General features: G+C 38.9%; 1 protein-coding gene across 1 annotated transcript in view; it reads left to right on the top strand.

Annotated features, from left to right (window-relative positions):
* The window catches only part of XRCC5 (X-ray repair cross complementing 5), a gene marked incomplete at its 5' end in the record, with an annotated part of 66,155 nt that extends 48,836 nt beyond the window's left edge, over positions 1–17,319 (top strand). The window contains 5 exon segments of the mRNA XM_038421998.2: positions 7,898–8,007; positions 8,733–8,829; positions 10,327–10,394; positions 16,022–16,093; positions 17,060–17,319. Coding sequence (XP_038277926.2) covers positions 7,898–8,007; positions 8,733–8,829; positions 10,327–10,394; positions 16,022–16,093; positions 17,060–17,074 — 362 coding nt within the window.
* Positions 17,320–17,743: the final 424 nt, after the last annotated feature.

The raw sequence follows: 17,743 nt of genomic DNA, 5'->3' as shown, positions 1-17,743 counted from the left end.
TTATAAGTCCCCAGAGACTAGGGTTGCTAACAGACTTGAGTTAGATTGATAAAAGAATGTGCAAAGATCTTTATTTTGTTCTGTGAATTTTCCTTGCAATTGTTTAGCAGCAAAAATCTTATCTGACAGCCTACATTGTGGCCAAAACACATGCTGATTCTGGCAGTGTGGTGTCTGTTGTCCAGCAATCAGTTTAGATTAGAAGAACTTTCAGTATTCTCCTAGTAAAGAGGTATTGCTGCAATTACAGCTGTGGAATTTATGGTGAAGAGCACTATAGAACTGCCTAGAAAGAATTAGTAATACCACTGTCACTCTTTGAGTCTTTCTGCTTGTTGCAATGTTGTCAATTTTTCTTACTCCCAGACATTGCAGAGAAATGACATTAGAGAGTCAATCAGTGCATCACATCCCCATGTATAGATCCCAGCAAATATCCTGCCAGGCCTAGGAGACTCAGTGTTTCCATAGCTTTGCAAATCTCCTCATAAGTAGAAATTATATCCAGGTTGTTTTACATCAGATTGTTTCATGTTGGTAAGTGAATTGCTGTGATGATAGATTTGATTTGGAAATTTAGCAAATGTTCAAACTGGGGTGGTACTTTCTTGATAAGCCTCTCTGTATAAAGAAGTGCAACAAAGATTATTAAGGTTTATTACAAGACACTAGTATTTCTTGTTGGTATGTATTTGATTTTAGTTCACCTGTTTGCTTACCACCCCAGATATCTTTCATATATCAAAGATAGTTTGGACTTTGCTGCCAGATATACCAAAATCCATGATTGATTTGATGACAATATTTAAGCCATTAGAAGATTTATGTATTAAATTGCTTGGAAGTTCTCTGTAAATCTGCCTCTTATCTGCAGATTATTGGTCACCCAATGCAGTCGTTTAGCTGCTATCAGTTATACCTGTCATTGTATGTAGTCTATTTCTCCTCAATATCTAATCAAGCATTGTATGTTGTATTGTGTTTTGGCCCAAACACAATACAAGATTATATATCAGTGTTTATTCACTACTGCGTCTTTTAAGCAATGCAGTTCTTACTTCTTAACTACTTGGCTTGAGGACTTTAGAAGTTGAACTTTTATGTATGTTTATTGTCTTGGAACAAAGTAGCTATTGCTTGATTGATTTTGCCTGCTAAGGTGACACTTTACTGAGGTATGGTAGTTGCCTTGTGCAAGAAACTACTTGGAGAGCCTTGTGGGCTTGGCTACACTTGCAAGTTAGAGCGCATTAAAGCAGCCCTGGGCGCCCTAACTCACGACCCGTCCACACTGGCAAGGCACTTAGAGCGCCTGGACTCTGCAGCTGTAGTGCTCCTGTTAATCCACCTCCACGAGCAGCATAAAGCTTGTTGCCCCTTGGCTGAAACGCCCCGGCATCAGTGTGAACGAGGTGTTGCATTACTGCACTCTGATCGGCCTCTGGAAATGTCCCATAATCTCCTTAAGTCAAGTGGCCACTCTTGTCATTGTTTTGGAATTGCTGCAGGAATGCGGATATCCCCTTTCAAAGCTCCATTTCTGACAACCGGCATGCTTATCTGCTCTGGGATAAAGCAAGCCATTACTGTGGAATGCTGTGTTTGAGACAGAGAGGCGGGCGAGGGGGGGTCTGCTGCTGTCTGAACTTACAAGACAGCATGCTGACAAGCTCTCAGCCCCCGAAAACACGCTGTCTCTTCCCCCACAAACACACAACACACTCCCTGTCACACTCCCCACCCACCCCCCATTTGAAAAGCACATTGCAGCCACTTGCATGCTGGGATAGCTACCACAATGCACTGCTCTCTGTGGCCATTGTAAGAGTTGCTAATGTGGCCACACCAGTGCGCTTGAATCTGACAGTGTGGACACACTGCCTCGCTTTCCCTACTGGGCTCTCTGAGGTCTGGTTTAACTCTCAGCACTCTACATCTGCAAGTGTAACCATGCCCACAAACAGGAATTGAGAATTCCTTGAAGGACAAGTTTGTGGAACCATTCCTAAATTAAATGCCACCTCTTACACCTAGAGGTATTAGATGAATACTCCAGACACTCCCAATATAATTATCGCTTAGCAAGTATCCACTGACAGGAAGAGTTTTAAGCTGGTAAAGACTTGATCTTAAGAGGATGGAAGTCTCTGAAAAGCAGAAAAGTTTTCCAATTAGAATCTAATTCTTCACATGCTTGAGTTACAAATTGATGATCGTCATGGTGTAACAGTTCAATATTTGTTAGTAGTTCCTGTAAGTGATGAGCTCTTACTCTGAGCACTGTCATTTCTTACAAATCATTATGATTGGAGCACTGGATGATTCAGGAGATTGGTTATGGGGAAAGGAGCCTTTCATCTGTGGATCAACTAGCTCTAGTTGATAGTGCCTGATAAGTTTTATCATCTGATGGTGGGTATTTTGATATGGAATCTTATCCACTAAGAACTGTATTAGGACCACAAAACAACCATCTCAGGTGATGCCAGTCAGTACCCTTGTTGGCAAGGAGGACAAGGGCTGAACTGAATAGATATATAGAAATTGACCTGCACTCTCAGCCGTGGGGTAACCCCTCTATGTCAGGGCAGCGTGAGCAAGCTTGGGCTGCTATGCAGTGGATAAAAAGAGGATGGCAGTCTCCAGCAGAGTCGATCTGGCATATTTCACTAAAGGTAGAAGCACTAGTAAATGTATCTTGCAACAGAGAATGTCTCCTCCATTGACAGAGAGATGGACTGGATGAATTAATTTCTCTTCTCCTTCTCTAATATCTGATTCTGTAGTTTGCACATCATATAATCATGCAATTCCTTATATAACCCAATCAGCTGTACCATGGGAAAGAAGTAGGGAAGACCAAAACTTTCTGGCGGTGAGATGGAAAATGCTGACAACTGGGACTGCAGGTCAGGGTAACACAGGAATTCCAGCTCCTGCAAAATGTAGTAGTCCTTCTCTCTAGATAGAAAAATTACAAAAGAATGTATCACACCAATGGTCTGAACTGGGTAAAGGCTCTCAGTTCAGATAAGGTAAGGTGTCCATTCTTAAAGGCCCTCAGTGTTTGGGGCCCATATATGGTACATCAGAGACCAACTCTCCAATCAAAAGACACCAAGACAGCTGTGCTTCTCTGGGACAGTTCAGCTAATTGTATCCAGGATGAAGCTTGAGAGGCCAGAGATAAGGTATTCTTAGCCAAGAGCCCCCATATGTGGAATGACCTACAGCAGGAGATAAGACTGAAGGGACACCTTACTCTTATCAGAGCATGTTGCAAAACTCACCTTTTGCCAAAAGCCAAAGGCTTTCCCATGACAACCAAAACCAAAAAATCACAAGCGGGGGCTGGTGGGGAGGAGAAGGAAAGGAAAGAAATAACAAGCGGAACTGTCAAACTTAGCAGAGTCAAAGAGCAGAATCCACTGTGAAGGACTTTGTGCAGTCTTTAGTTACTGTATTCTGCTCTATCTATCTATCTATCTATCTATCTATCTATCTATCTATCTATCTATCTATCTAATGGAAGCCTAAAATCAATCTCTAGGTAGACTAGCCAGAGCAGGGACTATGGGACACTTGTGTCCTAGCATGTAACATTCATTAATCATTGCTCTTCTATCTGAGGACAGATTTGTTTATGACCAGGCTCTCCCATCATATTAAAAGACTCTCACTTAAAATTATGGCACGGCACTTTCTTCACATTATAAAGTTGCATCATGACACAATTTGGTTTCGGAGTAGCAGCCGTGTTAGTCTGTATTCGCAAAAAGAAAAGGAGTACTTGTGGCACCTTAGAGATTAACAAATTTGTTTGAGCATAAGCTTTCATGAGCTACAGCTCACTTCATCAGATGCATTCAGTGGAAAATACAGTGAGGAGATTTATATACACACACACAGGGAACATGAAACAATGGGTTTTATCATACACACTGTAAGGAGAGTGATCACTTAAGATGAGCTATTACCAGCAGGAAGGGGGGGGGAAGGAGGAACACCTTTTGTGGTGAAGAACCTCTCCAACACATCCCCAAGAATCTACAACCCATCCTGAAGGACGACCCATCACTCTCACAGATCTTGGGAGACAGGCCAGTCCTTGCTTACAGCCTTGCCCAACCTGAAGCAAATACTCACCAGCAACCACACACCACATAACAGAACCACTAACTCAGGAACCTATCCTTGCAACAAAGCCCATTGCCTACTGTGTCCACATATCTATTCAGGGGACACCATCATAGGGCCTAATCACATCAGCCACACTATCAGAGGCTCGTTCACTTGTGCATCTACCAATGTGATATATGCCATCATGTGCCAGCAATGCCCCTCTGCCATGTACATTGGTCAAATTGGACAGTCTCTACGTAAAAGAATAAATGGACACAAATCAGACGTCAAGAATTATAACATTCAAAAACCAGTTGGAGAACACTTCAGTCTCTCCGGTCACTCGATTACAGACCTAAGAGTGGCTATCCTTCAACAAAAAAACTTCAAAAACAGACTCCAACGAGAGACTGCTGAATTGGAATTAATTTGCAAACTGGATACAATTAACTTAGGCTTGAATAGAGACTGGGAGTGGATGGGTCATTACACAAAGTAAAACTATTTCCCCATGTTATTTCTCCCCCACCCCCCACTGTTCCTCAGACGTTCTTGTTAACTGCTGGAAATGGTGCACCTTGATTATCACCACAAAAGGTTTTCCTCCTTCCCCTCCCCCCCCCCCTTCCTGCTGTTAATAGCTCATCTTAAGCAATCACTCTCCTTACAGTGTCTATGATAAAACCCATTGTTTCATGTTCTCTGTGTGTATATAAATCTCCTCACTGTATTTTCCACTGAATGCATCCGATGAAGTGAGCTGTAGCTCAGGAAAGCTTATGCTCAAATAAATTGGCTAGTCTCTAAGGTGCCACAAATATTCCTTTTCTTTTTGACACAATTTGGGATTTTTTTAAGTCCCCTAGGACAAATCTCACAAAGTAGTAGTCCAAGGTTTCTAACATGTAAAATTCCATGTTCTGATGCCTGCCAATGTTACAGAAATTTAAAAAAAAAAAAAAGAAAGAAAGAAAGAAATGTAAAAGAATAAACGAAGTGTCTGATAATTCCTAGCAGTGTGCAGGAATCATTCTGACAATAAAGACTCGTATTATACTCTCTTAATGCCTGCGTTTTAATTTAACACATCAATGAAAAGGGAGCATTTAAAAGGAGAGAGAGAAAAAAAACAGCAGGACTTGCTTTTATTAGTGCAATTTGTAAGAAATTAGAACATTTAATGAGAAAATCGTTAAGCATGAAAAAATGGACTGACTTAACTTGTGGAGTTCAATTTAGTTTGTTAGTTACTGGTAAAGTAAATAAGTGTTGTGACCATCCTGTGTGGAGGAAGGGTGAGCCTTTTGTGTATTTGAATTCAATTTTTTGTGCCATCAGTCAAGCATTGTACAGAACCATCGTACATTTCCTCCTCTATGGACATCATAGATTCAACAGATAATGGGGAGAGTGTGGGGTGCCTCTTGTTTTTCAACTGTTGTCATAATAGCTATTGTCCTTTAAACTAAGTTCAGGTGAGTGTTTTGCAGAACATGAAACCGGTGGCTAGTTGCATATGTGCTTTAGAGTCTGGAGAAGAGTGAAAGAGGAGTAGAATACAGATTCAACAGTTCTGGAATCTTCTGTATTTCTCTGACCCCAAACTTACCAGAGTGTCTACCAGTGCTACCCTTTTTGGCTTTTCCCAGTGCTCTAGCTCAGTGGTTCTCAACCATGCTATTGCCCTGCTTGCTGCCCCCTAGTGCTAGCCCTGGCTTTTAATCTACTGGCTATGCAGAAAAACGGTTGTTGTGGCACAGGTGGGCTGTAGAATTTTTATAGCATGTTGGAGGGGCCTCCGAAAGAAAAAGGTTGAACTTGCCTCAGCACACCTTGGGGTTGGTGTCCACTGCTTTGATGAGATAATCCAATGGAAAATCAGTACCATGTGTTATATAACAGGCTTATGTCTACTGCATGTAAGAGAGTTAGGGAAAAATCCTGTCTTGCCATCAGAGGGACTGGGGTATGTATCATAAGTAACAAGAGAGAATAATTTGTTGGTTATTGTTTGTGTCCAGTAGTTCTCATGTTGTGCCGAGTGCTGTCCAAATAAAGAAGGCATGATGCCTGCCCTGAAGAACTCACAGTCTAAAGATAAGGAAGGGGGAGGAGAAGAGGGAAGCAACTAATATATGATTATTCTAGCAAATATATATAGAAATAAGACATGTTAGTTACATTTATTCTTAGACTGTGGTTTCCTGAAAGCACCTGTTAAAATATTCTGTATGTTCTCATTTCTAGCAGACTTTTTGAGTAACTGGTTATGGAGTTTGAATGTTATAATGACTACTCTAGTGATGATAGTCTTTATTAGCTATTAATGGAAATTATAAAAGCATTATCATTTGCTTTAGTTATTATCCTGAGTTGCAATGGATTGGGACTTGCAAGTATGTACGTATAATGTATGCTTCAGCAGACTGAACAGCATTTATGTTAAACAAGCCTTAAAATACAACATTGCTGAGTAAGTAAGTCTAAGTAGAATGTTTTTTTGGGACTTGTTATATATTGTACTTGTGTTTTAGTTTCATTGGTGTTGTAGATGAAATATGAAATGCTTCAGAATTTGAAAACTAAATAACTTCTCCTCATCCATCTCTGGTATTTTGTACTTCACAGCATTATTTATCACTGGGAATCTTATGTATTTAACAGTATTACAGTAAAATGCAGAAGTTTGCCAGATGAGTATAAAATATGGAGAAGAACTAGAAAAGCAAAACTGTAACTTGATCTGAGCCTTTTCTAAACTTACGCACAGGGAAATCCTTTATTGATTACTAGGGTTGCTGCTTAGCTGTCAGAGTTATCCTGGGTATGTCCCATTGCCCAGGTCTGTAGGTAATGAATAGGCATCTTCATCATGACCTCTTTGGGGTGTATGTACACAGCAGATGAAGTTGGGCAAATATTTTTCACTAACCACTAAGCAAGTAAAAGAACAAAATGTGGGAGAATACTCAGGACTTCCACTGTCTTTATTTTTTGGCATTTTACTTTTCACATTTTCCAATGTGTTTTACAACTGTCTGCCTTTTAAGTCACTCAGCAGTGAGGATTCAGTTGGTATTCCAGTTCTTACCATTACATGTCTGTCTGTCTCCTTCCCTCTGTCTCTTTCTCTCTCACACAATTTATGTAAATGTAGATATATAGACACATCTTCCCAGGTATTGTTTACACTATATTCCACTTTGAAGAATGATTAAGATGACTGTACTGAGGGCTAAAATGTATTCAGAAGGCCCTGGTAATAAGATATCTCTAGTAACATCCACACGAGAGTCTAGCAACCAGAGATTATTCTGTTGCTGCAACTATGACATTATACCACTTATGGAAAACCTAACATGTTCGTTGAAATGTGTCTTTCATAGGTGGTTTAGGCATTATACTTAGTGAAGTAAAATAGCCTCTTTCAACTTTCTGATAGTAGGTGCTCCAATTCTACTGTCCACCAAGCAAGCAGGGTCAGTGCTAGTTTTCTTGATCTCAAGTTGTAAATTCTCCTGCCTCAGCCACATTGGGATTTGTTTGAAATATTATATATTAAATTAAGATTATTTTCTGTATCTTAGAGTAGGGGCTCCATTATTGGATGAGATGAGCAGCTTGATATAACATTGATATGATTAACTGTTTTTACCAATAGATGTGCTGTAGTTACAGAAGAACAGACTTTGGGAGAAACAGACAAAGTACAGCCAGCTAAACAGAAGGATTTGCTTCCTTCTGAAAGCATGCATTCCGTCTTTTTGTCTTCCAGTGAGCCAGCAGCTGGTAAACCGCATTGAACAGTTTTTGGAAACTAAAGGTTTACAGTACTACATGAAGAGCATCAACTGTATTAGAGTTTTCAGAGAGGAGGCCATTAAGGTAACGATATGTGAAAACTCTACTCTGTGTCAGATGTCAGGGCATAATGTGCAGACCTACCTTGTTCCTTCAGCGATTATGACAAGCTAGCAACAGGACAAGATCAACAGACCTAAGTCAATTGTACAACACTGGAAATTTAAAAGAGATTTTAATGTTGTTTTGGTCCTTTGGACTCAACAGAATAATGTTGTGGCTTCTTAATGTGAAAAGACAATACCTGTGACCTAGTGGTTGCAAAGGAGAAATGTGCCATTCTCCAAATATCTTCTTAGACAAAACTAGTCACAAAAGGGTGTGTGCAGCTTTGTGAAATGCAGTTTCTTTTGTAAAAAGAAAAGGAGGACTTGTGGCACCTTAGAGACTAACAAATTTATTTGAGCATAAGCTTTCATGAGCTACAACGCAATGCATCCAATGAAGTGAGCTGTAGCTCACAAAAGCTTATGCTCTAATAAATTTGTTAGTCTCTAAGGTGCCACTAGTCCTCCTTTTCTTTTTGCGGATACAGACTAACACGGCTGCTACTCTGAAACCAGTTTCTTTTGTGATGCCCTGCACATTAGAAGCTCTGGTTCTAGTGGAGCTAGATGAATGTGCAGTGGCTTGGAATGTCTTTTTTCCTGTTCCCCATGTTAGATGTCTTTATAATACATTAAGATTACAGCTCTTTGGTATTAAGCTAACTTTATTTTTCTGTGTTATCTTTGTTGTTGTTTTTCCAGCTGTCAGAGGTGCAGTGCTTTAATGATTTCCTCCAGGCCCTGAAAGAAAAGGTGGAAGAGAAAACCTTAGCTGATTTCTGGGAGATTCTGATACAAGGTATGATGACAATTGACTCTCCCTCTGCATCTCCCACACAATTTTTCTTCAAATGGTAAATTGTGTGAGAGGAATCTACATGTTAGCAGCTGGATGCTGAAAATGAACACAGACCAGCATTTCTAGTGTAGAGAATTGGTGCATACCATGTAAAACTTGTCTTTCGTTACTATATAGCTTTGTTTTGCACTGATTTCGTATAAACAGTATTTCAGAATGCTATACCAAGTTAAATTCAGTTACAATGGTAAATTGATAGCACAGTGAGAGAGAAATTAAATGGTGCAGGGCAAGGAAGAGACAATATTTCAGATACATTTTAAAATAAATGGAGAGCTGATGCACTGGAGAGAGAGAGAGGAAGGCTCTCCCAGATGGCAGAAGCTGCAAAGAAGACTCGTACACAAAGTGATCAGTGACATATTTCAGTGATATAAGAGTGACCTGCAGGAAGGAATGCGTAGTAACATGATACACTGATGATTAAACTGAGGAGGAAGGCAGCATACTTCTAAAAGACTTGGATGGACTAGGAGTGCTAGGCAAATAAGTGAGGATTTTTATGAGCATGAAAAACCTGATGCTCTAAAAATTCTTCTCTTTACTTGGCACAAATGCTTATGAAAATATACTTTAAATGCACAGTTGCCTCTTTTCATTTTACGTATGGTAGTATATAATTTGCTTTTGCATAGCACCTTTCATAAAGAAGGACTCCTAACTACATATAGAGGCAACTTGCACCCATTGCTGAAATCCAGCCATTGCTGGGATAGAGCATAGCATTTGTTCAGCAGTGCACAGTAACAGCTTAGGACATCACACGAAGAATATCTTATCCAGTTGAAACTGGGGAGGGAGAAAACAGGCTTGAGAAAGTTTAATCAGCCACATAATAAACCTTTGAAAATACTGGGTCCATAATGGAAATTTGAACCAACCAAAGTCATGCTGGTATGTTCTGTTGTAATAATTTACAGATAGTACAAACCAGAATTTCCAGCAAGATGAACAATTTTCGGTAGGAAGAAGAATTTACAAATACAAGCTGCACTATCTGAGATTTGCATATTGGGAAGATAAAGTGTTTTCTGCATAATCTGTCTTGTAAACATTGGTTTGTGTGGCAGAAGTGAACTTCTCTTGGATGATTAGAAGTTGGAGGGTCTACTGTATGTTGTTTGAAGTATAATTTTCCCTAGATTTTATATTTGATCTATGATTTCAGTGTCCCAATAATTTGTCATAATATATCCAATTACTTAAATGGATGCCTCCAGTAAAGTATAAATATGCATTAATTGTACTTGTATGTCATCATAGTTGACTCACTTGTGAAAACTACCGTGTCCTTTTAATTTGAGATTTTTTTATCTTATTTTTGTCAGTGATGACACATTTAGAAGTTTGAATTTGAAACACTTTCCATTTGTAACATTGAGTGGTTTTCAGGTAAAGCTTTATAATGATATTTTGATATGATTTGATTTTCCTCAGATGGAATTTCTTTGATCTCCAAAGATGAAGCAGAAGGTAGTTCAGTGACTCATGAGGAAGCCAAAAAGGTATTGCTTTTAAACTTTTATTTATCTGTATAAAGCTTTTGCTATTCCAGAGAAGCCATTTTCTTATCTGGATGAACCTTTAAGTAAACGAAATAGGGCCTGGATGAATGGAGAATGGAGTCCTTGGACAATAGAAGTTAAGAGGCCTCAACTCGGGGAAATTTCTCCCTTAATGCGCACCGTATTATATTGTTGCAGACTGCCTGCAGACAGGGCATGTTATTGTCGAGACATATTTTCCAGACAAACCACTTCAGGAACTCAGTTTAGTGGAGTGGCAACAGGCTGTCAGTATGCACAGGACCATTGTTGGCTTCTGGCTCTTTGTTAGAATGATGTCCTCCTTGATCTGGAAGAAGTGTAATCTAGTTATTCGAGCATGCGTGTGGAAATCAGGAACTTCTGAGGTCTAATCCTAGCTCTGGCACTGACTTCTGTGGCCTTGACCAACTGACAGCCTTTGTCTGTCAGTTTCCCCTTTTGTAAATGTTGCATAATAGCGCACTGGAAACAAAAGGTGTTAAATGTTTGAAGATATTCCTTATGCATAACAATATTGGCAGTAATGAAGGTGCAAAGCACTGCAGTTAGCATAAGGGACAGAATGGGGCATGCAGGGCAACCTGTTCCAGTGAAGGCAGATTGAAGGGAAAGTAGATACAGTGGGGCTGAATCAAGAACTATTTTTGTATTGATCTTCAAGAAGATGAACATAAATCCTTATACCATGCTGGCAGCCATGGTTTAAACATAGCTTAAAACGGAGAGGGCTTCTGTGTATAGATTCTGCTGTTGAAAGCTCTAAACATTTCAGCTGGAAAGCACCTTTCCAGCTGAAAAAGAACGGCTTGGAACTGTTCAAGCCCATACTATGAAGCAGCAGGGTTTGGTGTAGATTCTTCATGTCTAGTGAATAGATCTCTGTGAGGCTGTACTCTGGAGACCATAGTCCCTTTTCACCTGAAGCAGCTGCAGAGACATATGTGCACCTTAAGATGACCGTGGCATGTTCACATCTCACTTAACATGAGGAAAAACACAGAGAAGATGATAGAAAGGGGGTCAATGAAATGCTGTGGTACTATAATGAAATAGGAAAATCCAACACACTGAAGCTAACACATATACAGATTAGAGTTGTCAAAGCTGTCAAGAAATTGGTTCAGCCAGGAAGGGTCCATGGCCTTTTTCTGGTCATATATAACTATGCAAACTATACTTCTCTTCCCAGCAGCATGTACCAAGAGAGGTGGCATTTAGTTATTAGTTTTATTAGTTACTTAAACATTTCACTCCAAAGGAACTTCATTGTCTAGAACAAAACCAACCCTAGTGTCCATAATATACACTACAAGAAGTTACCTTTCAGTCCTTAAAGCCCTCTCTATGCTAACAAAGAAATCACAACAAACCAACCATTGGCTGAAACACTGAGCTTGCAGTGGCTGTACAATACCATGTATCCATTCAAACACAACACAGAAGCAAAGCCTGGTAATAGGTCTTTGCTTGTGGCTTCCCATCTAAACTAGGGAGAAACCTGTGTAGACTAAACTTAGATCTGGCTGACGTGGTGCATTGCAGTTAACCATTATCCTACAGTCAGAGCTCACAAATACACTTTGTAGTACATTCTGCCTTGCAAACAATTTGGGCTTCTTGTCTCACTGCACCACTAAGTGAAACAATATTCTGGAGGAGCAAGAAACAGGGCTTCCCCATCAAAATAATCTGTTGGACAATGGCTAGTAGACCATGAGTTCAGGTCTCACCTCTCCTATTCAGTGGTGCATTTCAACCTTTCTAACCATGGTCTCGTATCCTTACCATAGAAGGCAGGCAACTATCATTAATTTCCCCTAATCTTTTAAGATAAGTTAACTGAGATGTTGCCCGGTTCTGGCATAGCTAGCAATAGAACAAAGATCAGAGTTTTATAGTATGGCAGACCCAAGTCTCAGCCACACTATATTTCAGAATGAATGTGCCAAATCTATTTGCTTGGCTATTTTGTGTGTAACCACTACTGACCCTAGACAACACCCCCTTCCCAAACCCAGGAGGAGAATCCTGATTCCCAGCATTTTATTGTTCTCCAGATCCCAAGCATCCTATGCAAGGCCCTTTTCCTTAAATCCCCACCTGTAACAAATTGCAAAAACAGTTTATTTGATTCACACATTGAGAAAATATACTTTGAAATAGATTTTATAGTTAAAATCCACTAATGTCAGTTATGTCACAACATGCAACAAAGTACAGGTGTTCCGTGTTTCAGTAATTTGTCACACATTTTGATTGCTTTTGTCTCGCACTGGTAAGTTTGAAGGTTGAGAGATGTGCTACCAAAGCAGTGCCTTATTTTAGGCGAGAACACAAAAACCTCTGCTCCGGAGTACTCAGTACTATGTGAGTAGCTTCAGAAGTCCCAGAATACATTAGTACAGCATGAGATGTAAGGCACATGTTGTATATGAATGCTGCATGAGGGAGAAAATTTGAGTAGAAGGCTATTCAATGCAGTGGCAGCGCCTTTGGGGTTCTTTTTCTTTTAGATAAACTATATTGCTCTAGTGTATTTCCTTACTTTCCTTCATTGAGAAAAATGGTCTCATTGTCTAGTCTTTTCTGTAATGATGCAGATGGGAAGTTACTCTTTAGAGCATAGAGATGATAGGTTAATAGATCAGACTTGCCAAGTGCTTTTTCTGGTTGCTTTAGGAAAGTTAATGGATTTCAGCACAACTATTATATGTAATTTGCTTCAGCATAAATGCAAAACAGATCTTGTCAGAAGAAATCAATTGCAGACGTTTAGTACTTGATGGAAACTTAAAGCTTCTGTTTATTGCTAAGCAAATTTTCATCTCAGATTTCCTTAGATTGTAAAGTGTTGTTTACACCTAGTTTAGAGTAAAATGTTAATTCTGAGAACTCTGAACAAATGTGCAACTTTCACAGATCCTATCTGATGTCAATTAACTATGTAAAATGGGATTTGCTCTGGCAAAAAAACCCTTTCAAAGCTGACAGTATCATTAACTTTAGTTTGATTATATGTGTTCTATACTACTGGTCTCAAACCAGTAGGAAAAGGTGCATGAATGCATAGTGTATTGGCACTGTGCAGTCCTTCCAGCTCTGTAACCTTTTCCTATTTGTGTTGCCTCAGTTACAAAGGCAATAAGATAAGTTGAGCAGTGTATGTGAAATGTGTTAGGATGTAGAATAAAGTTTCAATACATTTCTCGGCATCTGCTATTCAAATGTAATAAAGATCTAACGTTTGGATAGTGAGACAAGTAAGGTGGATATTGTGTACAAAAATGATAAAAAATGACATCACATTTCTTTCTTATTCTGGTGGATGTGATACAGGGTCCTTTTCCTCTAAATTAACTTTCTGTATACACTAAAGCTGGGAGAGTGGGTCAGAGGAAGAGACCTAAAAAAAAATTGGTACCAGTAGATATGCTTCCGGTGTGTGGGTTTTTCCACTCTCCTTGTGGATTTAGAATTAGGGAGTTCAGAGAATGAGGGACTAGATTACTGCCTGGGATGGTAGCAGAGTTCAGCAGATATTAGAAGGCCAGGGTAACTGCTGAAATGCTTTTTTCCTCCCCTTTCCAGAGCTGTGATTTTTGTTGTTCTTGGAACATTTTGTAAAAACACATTTTTGCTTCTTCTGAGGGTATGGCTATGCTGCAGAGAGTTTATCAGCATAGCTGCATTGCCATAGTTGTGCCAACAGAACCCTTTAGCGTAGACCCAGCAGGGAAGGGGTTTACCTATTGGTGTAGAAACACCACCTCCCTGTGCAAAGGTAGCTAAGTTGATGGAAGCATTCTTCTAAGACATTGCTGTGTCTGCTCTGGGAGTTAGGTCAACATAGTTGTTGGTTAGGAATGTGGTTTTTTCACATCCCTGATTGATGTAGGTATGTTGACCTAGCTTTTAAGTGTAGGCCAGGCCTAAGTGTGAAGTGCTGTCTTAACAGTGATGGATAATGCTCAGACCATATAAAAAAGGGGCATTCTACCATCTCCACCTACTTTAACTGTCTGATTTGTATTTATTTATTAAAAAGAAAAGGAGGACTTGTGGCACTTTAGAGACTAACAAGTTAATTTGAGTATAAGCTTTCGTGAGCTACAGCTCACTTCATCGGATGCTTATGTTCATCACGAAAGCTTATGCTCAAATAAATTTGTTAGTCTCTAAGGTGCCACAAGTCTTCCTTTTCTTTTTGCGAATACAGACTTACACGGCTGCTTCTCTGAAACCTATCTATTTATTGTTACCCTTATTTACACATCTGACACTGCAGATGAAGGGAGAATGAAGATATTTAGCACCATTAATCCCCCACTGTATCTATCTCACCTTCCTACTTACATGATCCTCCTTATTGTAGTATCTGAAGTCCTCAGCTAATCAGAGATCTGCTTCAGAAGCCAGCTGTGTTCGTATAATGAAAACCAGCTAAAAATTCAAACAGATATTTACAACCCTTCTGTTTTAAGTTTAATTCTTCTTGGACAAAAATTTTCCTTTTGCTTCTTACCTAGAGCCACTGCTGCAGCACCCTTAAATTACAGAAGACAATGCTGGAAAAATTCCTGTAATATTAGGTGGTTTAGTCCATCTCCACTGCCACTTTCTCATCTAGGGCAGGGTTGTTGCCAGCTACATATTCTCAAGTGTTATGTACAGTCTTCTTTTAAGTGGTCCAGCTGTGGAGAAGGAGGGAATTTCCACTTTTTCCGTTAGGATAATTGCTAAAATAATATTAACTAATAGTAAGATCTTGAGACTGTGGAACACAATTCACTTAAGTCATGTTCTGTTTTCGTGTTTTCTTTGCTATTATTGCTGAAAACTTCTTGCTCTTATAAAGTAATGGAACAAATAGTAAGAGAGAGAAATAACTTAGAGATAATTACACTTTAGGAGCTATCCATATATGGACCTCATTATCATAGTGTCTGAGCTAGTTATCTTTTCCTTTTTTTTATGATATGATACGCTAAGTGGAGGGCATCTAGTGAGTTGCACTGGCTTAATGAGATAGAATGTTTGGGCACATTCATTATGTAAAGATCTATTTGATAAAGAAAATCATTCTAACCACCTACACGTTTGAGGTTTTGTTTAGATCCAGGTAATTAATTGAGTTTAGTGGAACCAGGATTTGGTCCTTGGATTTTATTTAGCAAAAATTTCTAGTCTGTAGACTTGCATATGTGTAAATTATTATGAAGGGGAAAAGTAACTTTTTTGTTGTTCATCTGTTTCTTTGTTGCTGTTTTTAAGCATTCATAGCTGCAAACATTATTGGTCATAAAATTATCTCATCTCCCTGTATATATGCACCCCTCATCCTTAGTCCTCAGGAAATTTTCTGAGATTTGACTTTAAAGTGCTACAGGTTGGTGATGAGGATGAAAACTCGAACAAAACTTCAGCAGTAATTATTGGAGCCTTTCTATATGGAATTCTCAGCTCACGTGGGTTTTTGTTTTGTTTTGTTTACACCTGTCAAAATACTTTCCATTCATTTAATGCTAAGTGGCTGACTTTTGTCTCCATAACTCAAGTGAATTTTTTTTTTTTTTTTTTTTTCCCAGTTCTTGGCCCCCAAAGAAAAACCAGCTGAAGCTCCGTCAGTGGCTGGTGAGGGTGGTGATGTGGATGATTTAGTAAGTATCATGAAAACATGATATGGCTTTATGATTAAAGTAGTTGGATTGTTTCAGTGAGAGGGATAAGATTTTAAAAGCAACAGGGGTGAGGACTTGCCATCGACTTGAGTCCTAGAAAACACATAAGGAATTAAGGCACAAAGGAACCCCTATGAAATACTTAGTTGCTATTGTAAATGTAACCAGATAGTAGTGTCATAAGTAGTGTCTAAGGTGCCACAAGTACTCCTTTTCTTTTTGCGAATACAGACTAACACGGCTGCTACTCTGAATAGTGTCATAATGGCAGACACTGGGCTGTGTTGTTACACTTGCACTGTTTACATAGATTAATCCTCTCCTTCCCAGTGTTTTTAAAAAAAAAAAAAAAAAGCACCAATCAGGCTACTCTTTTGATAGCAAATTGTTATAATTTAATGTAACAACACGTTGGAAAGCCTAAGCTGTAGAGCAGCTATTTGTGTGGGTTGAAAAATAAAAACCATTAAGAAAAACATATTTTAATCTGCTCAATTAACCTAGTATAGACAGGCTTGCGGAAATTCAAGCATTTAATGGGTTTATTATGTATAAACAATTTAGCCTCTTTTTTTTCCCCTTTTTCATGCTGAGTCATTACAAATGAAACATATCTGCAAGGCTTCAGCCAATAGTCCATCCAGTCTTAGAACTTTCATGGCTGGAAGCTTTCTTCATTTGCGCTGTGCTGGGTAGCTTAAAAAAAATCTATAAATTGCATTTATGACTTTGTGGTAATACAGTTTTGGCTGATTCTCTGCTCATTCATGAAGACATATAGAGTACAAGTATTCTACAGGCCTTTCATATTTTATCATAAAATGTGTATCTAAGTTCATTAGGCTGCACATACTTTGTTTTCTGATTGTCATCCCTACCTAACCTGTGAGAGCAATAACTTGAAGCCAGTGCCTCTTATTCCAAATTTATCATTTTCTTTTGCAGCTGGACATGATGTAAGTGGCTGGACAATATATGGAGACCTCTGAAGAACTCTGTGGCTGTGGGCATAAAATAGCCATTGAAGAGAAGATAGATCATCCATTCTTCTGTTGGTAGAGGTTTTTTGAGAGAGAACAGCAGTTTCAAAGGCACTTCTATTTGGTATAAACCTCAGAGCTGAATCAACTGCAGTTAGTACAAGACGTAATGTTGATTATTTCAATCTTCTGTACATTTTCTGTAGTAAATCTTTTTTCTAAAAAGAAGTTGTTTCACTCTCAATATTTTAATGTTACTATGGTATTCAGTTTCCAGCTAACCACCACTAAATTTTAGTGAGGGCCAGTGTTAGTGTCTTACATCACTGGTGTATTGTTTGGAGAGAATGAAGTATGGAGGTCGGAGTGAGATCACAAGATAATATAGAGGAAGTTTTAGTAAGAGTAGCTTCCTAATTATAAAGGAAGAAAGACATCACTTTTCATGGTCTCTGTCAAATCAGGAAAGGGAAAACGAGTAGGTATTTTGGGTTAAAAAGAGTAACTTAAAATATTTCCAGTCCACAGATTCATAATGCATTCACTCAAAATATAAAACTGAGTCTACAGTACACAGCAAAATATTTCCATCATGTTCATTTGTCACAGTATATTCTAATCAGTGATTATTCTCTTGTTTTTCTTGTTT

The sequence above is a fragment of the Dermochelys coriacea genome, chromosome 11, assembly GCF_009764565.3.
Source record: "Dermochelys coriacea isolate rDerCor1 chromosome 11, rDerCor1.pri.v4, whole genome shotgun sequence".
Taxonomy (NCBI): Eukaryota; Metazoa; Chordata; order Testudines; family Dermochelyidae; genus Dermochelys; species Dermochelys coriacea.
This window is presented reverse-complemented; position numbering and strand designations above follow the sequence as displayed.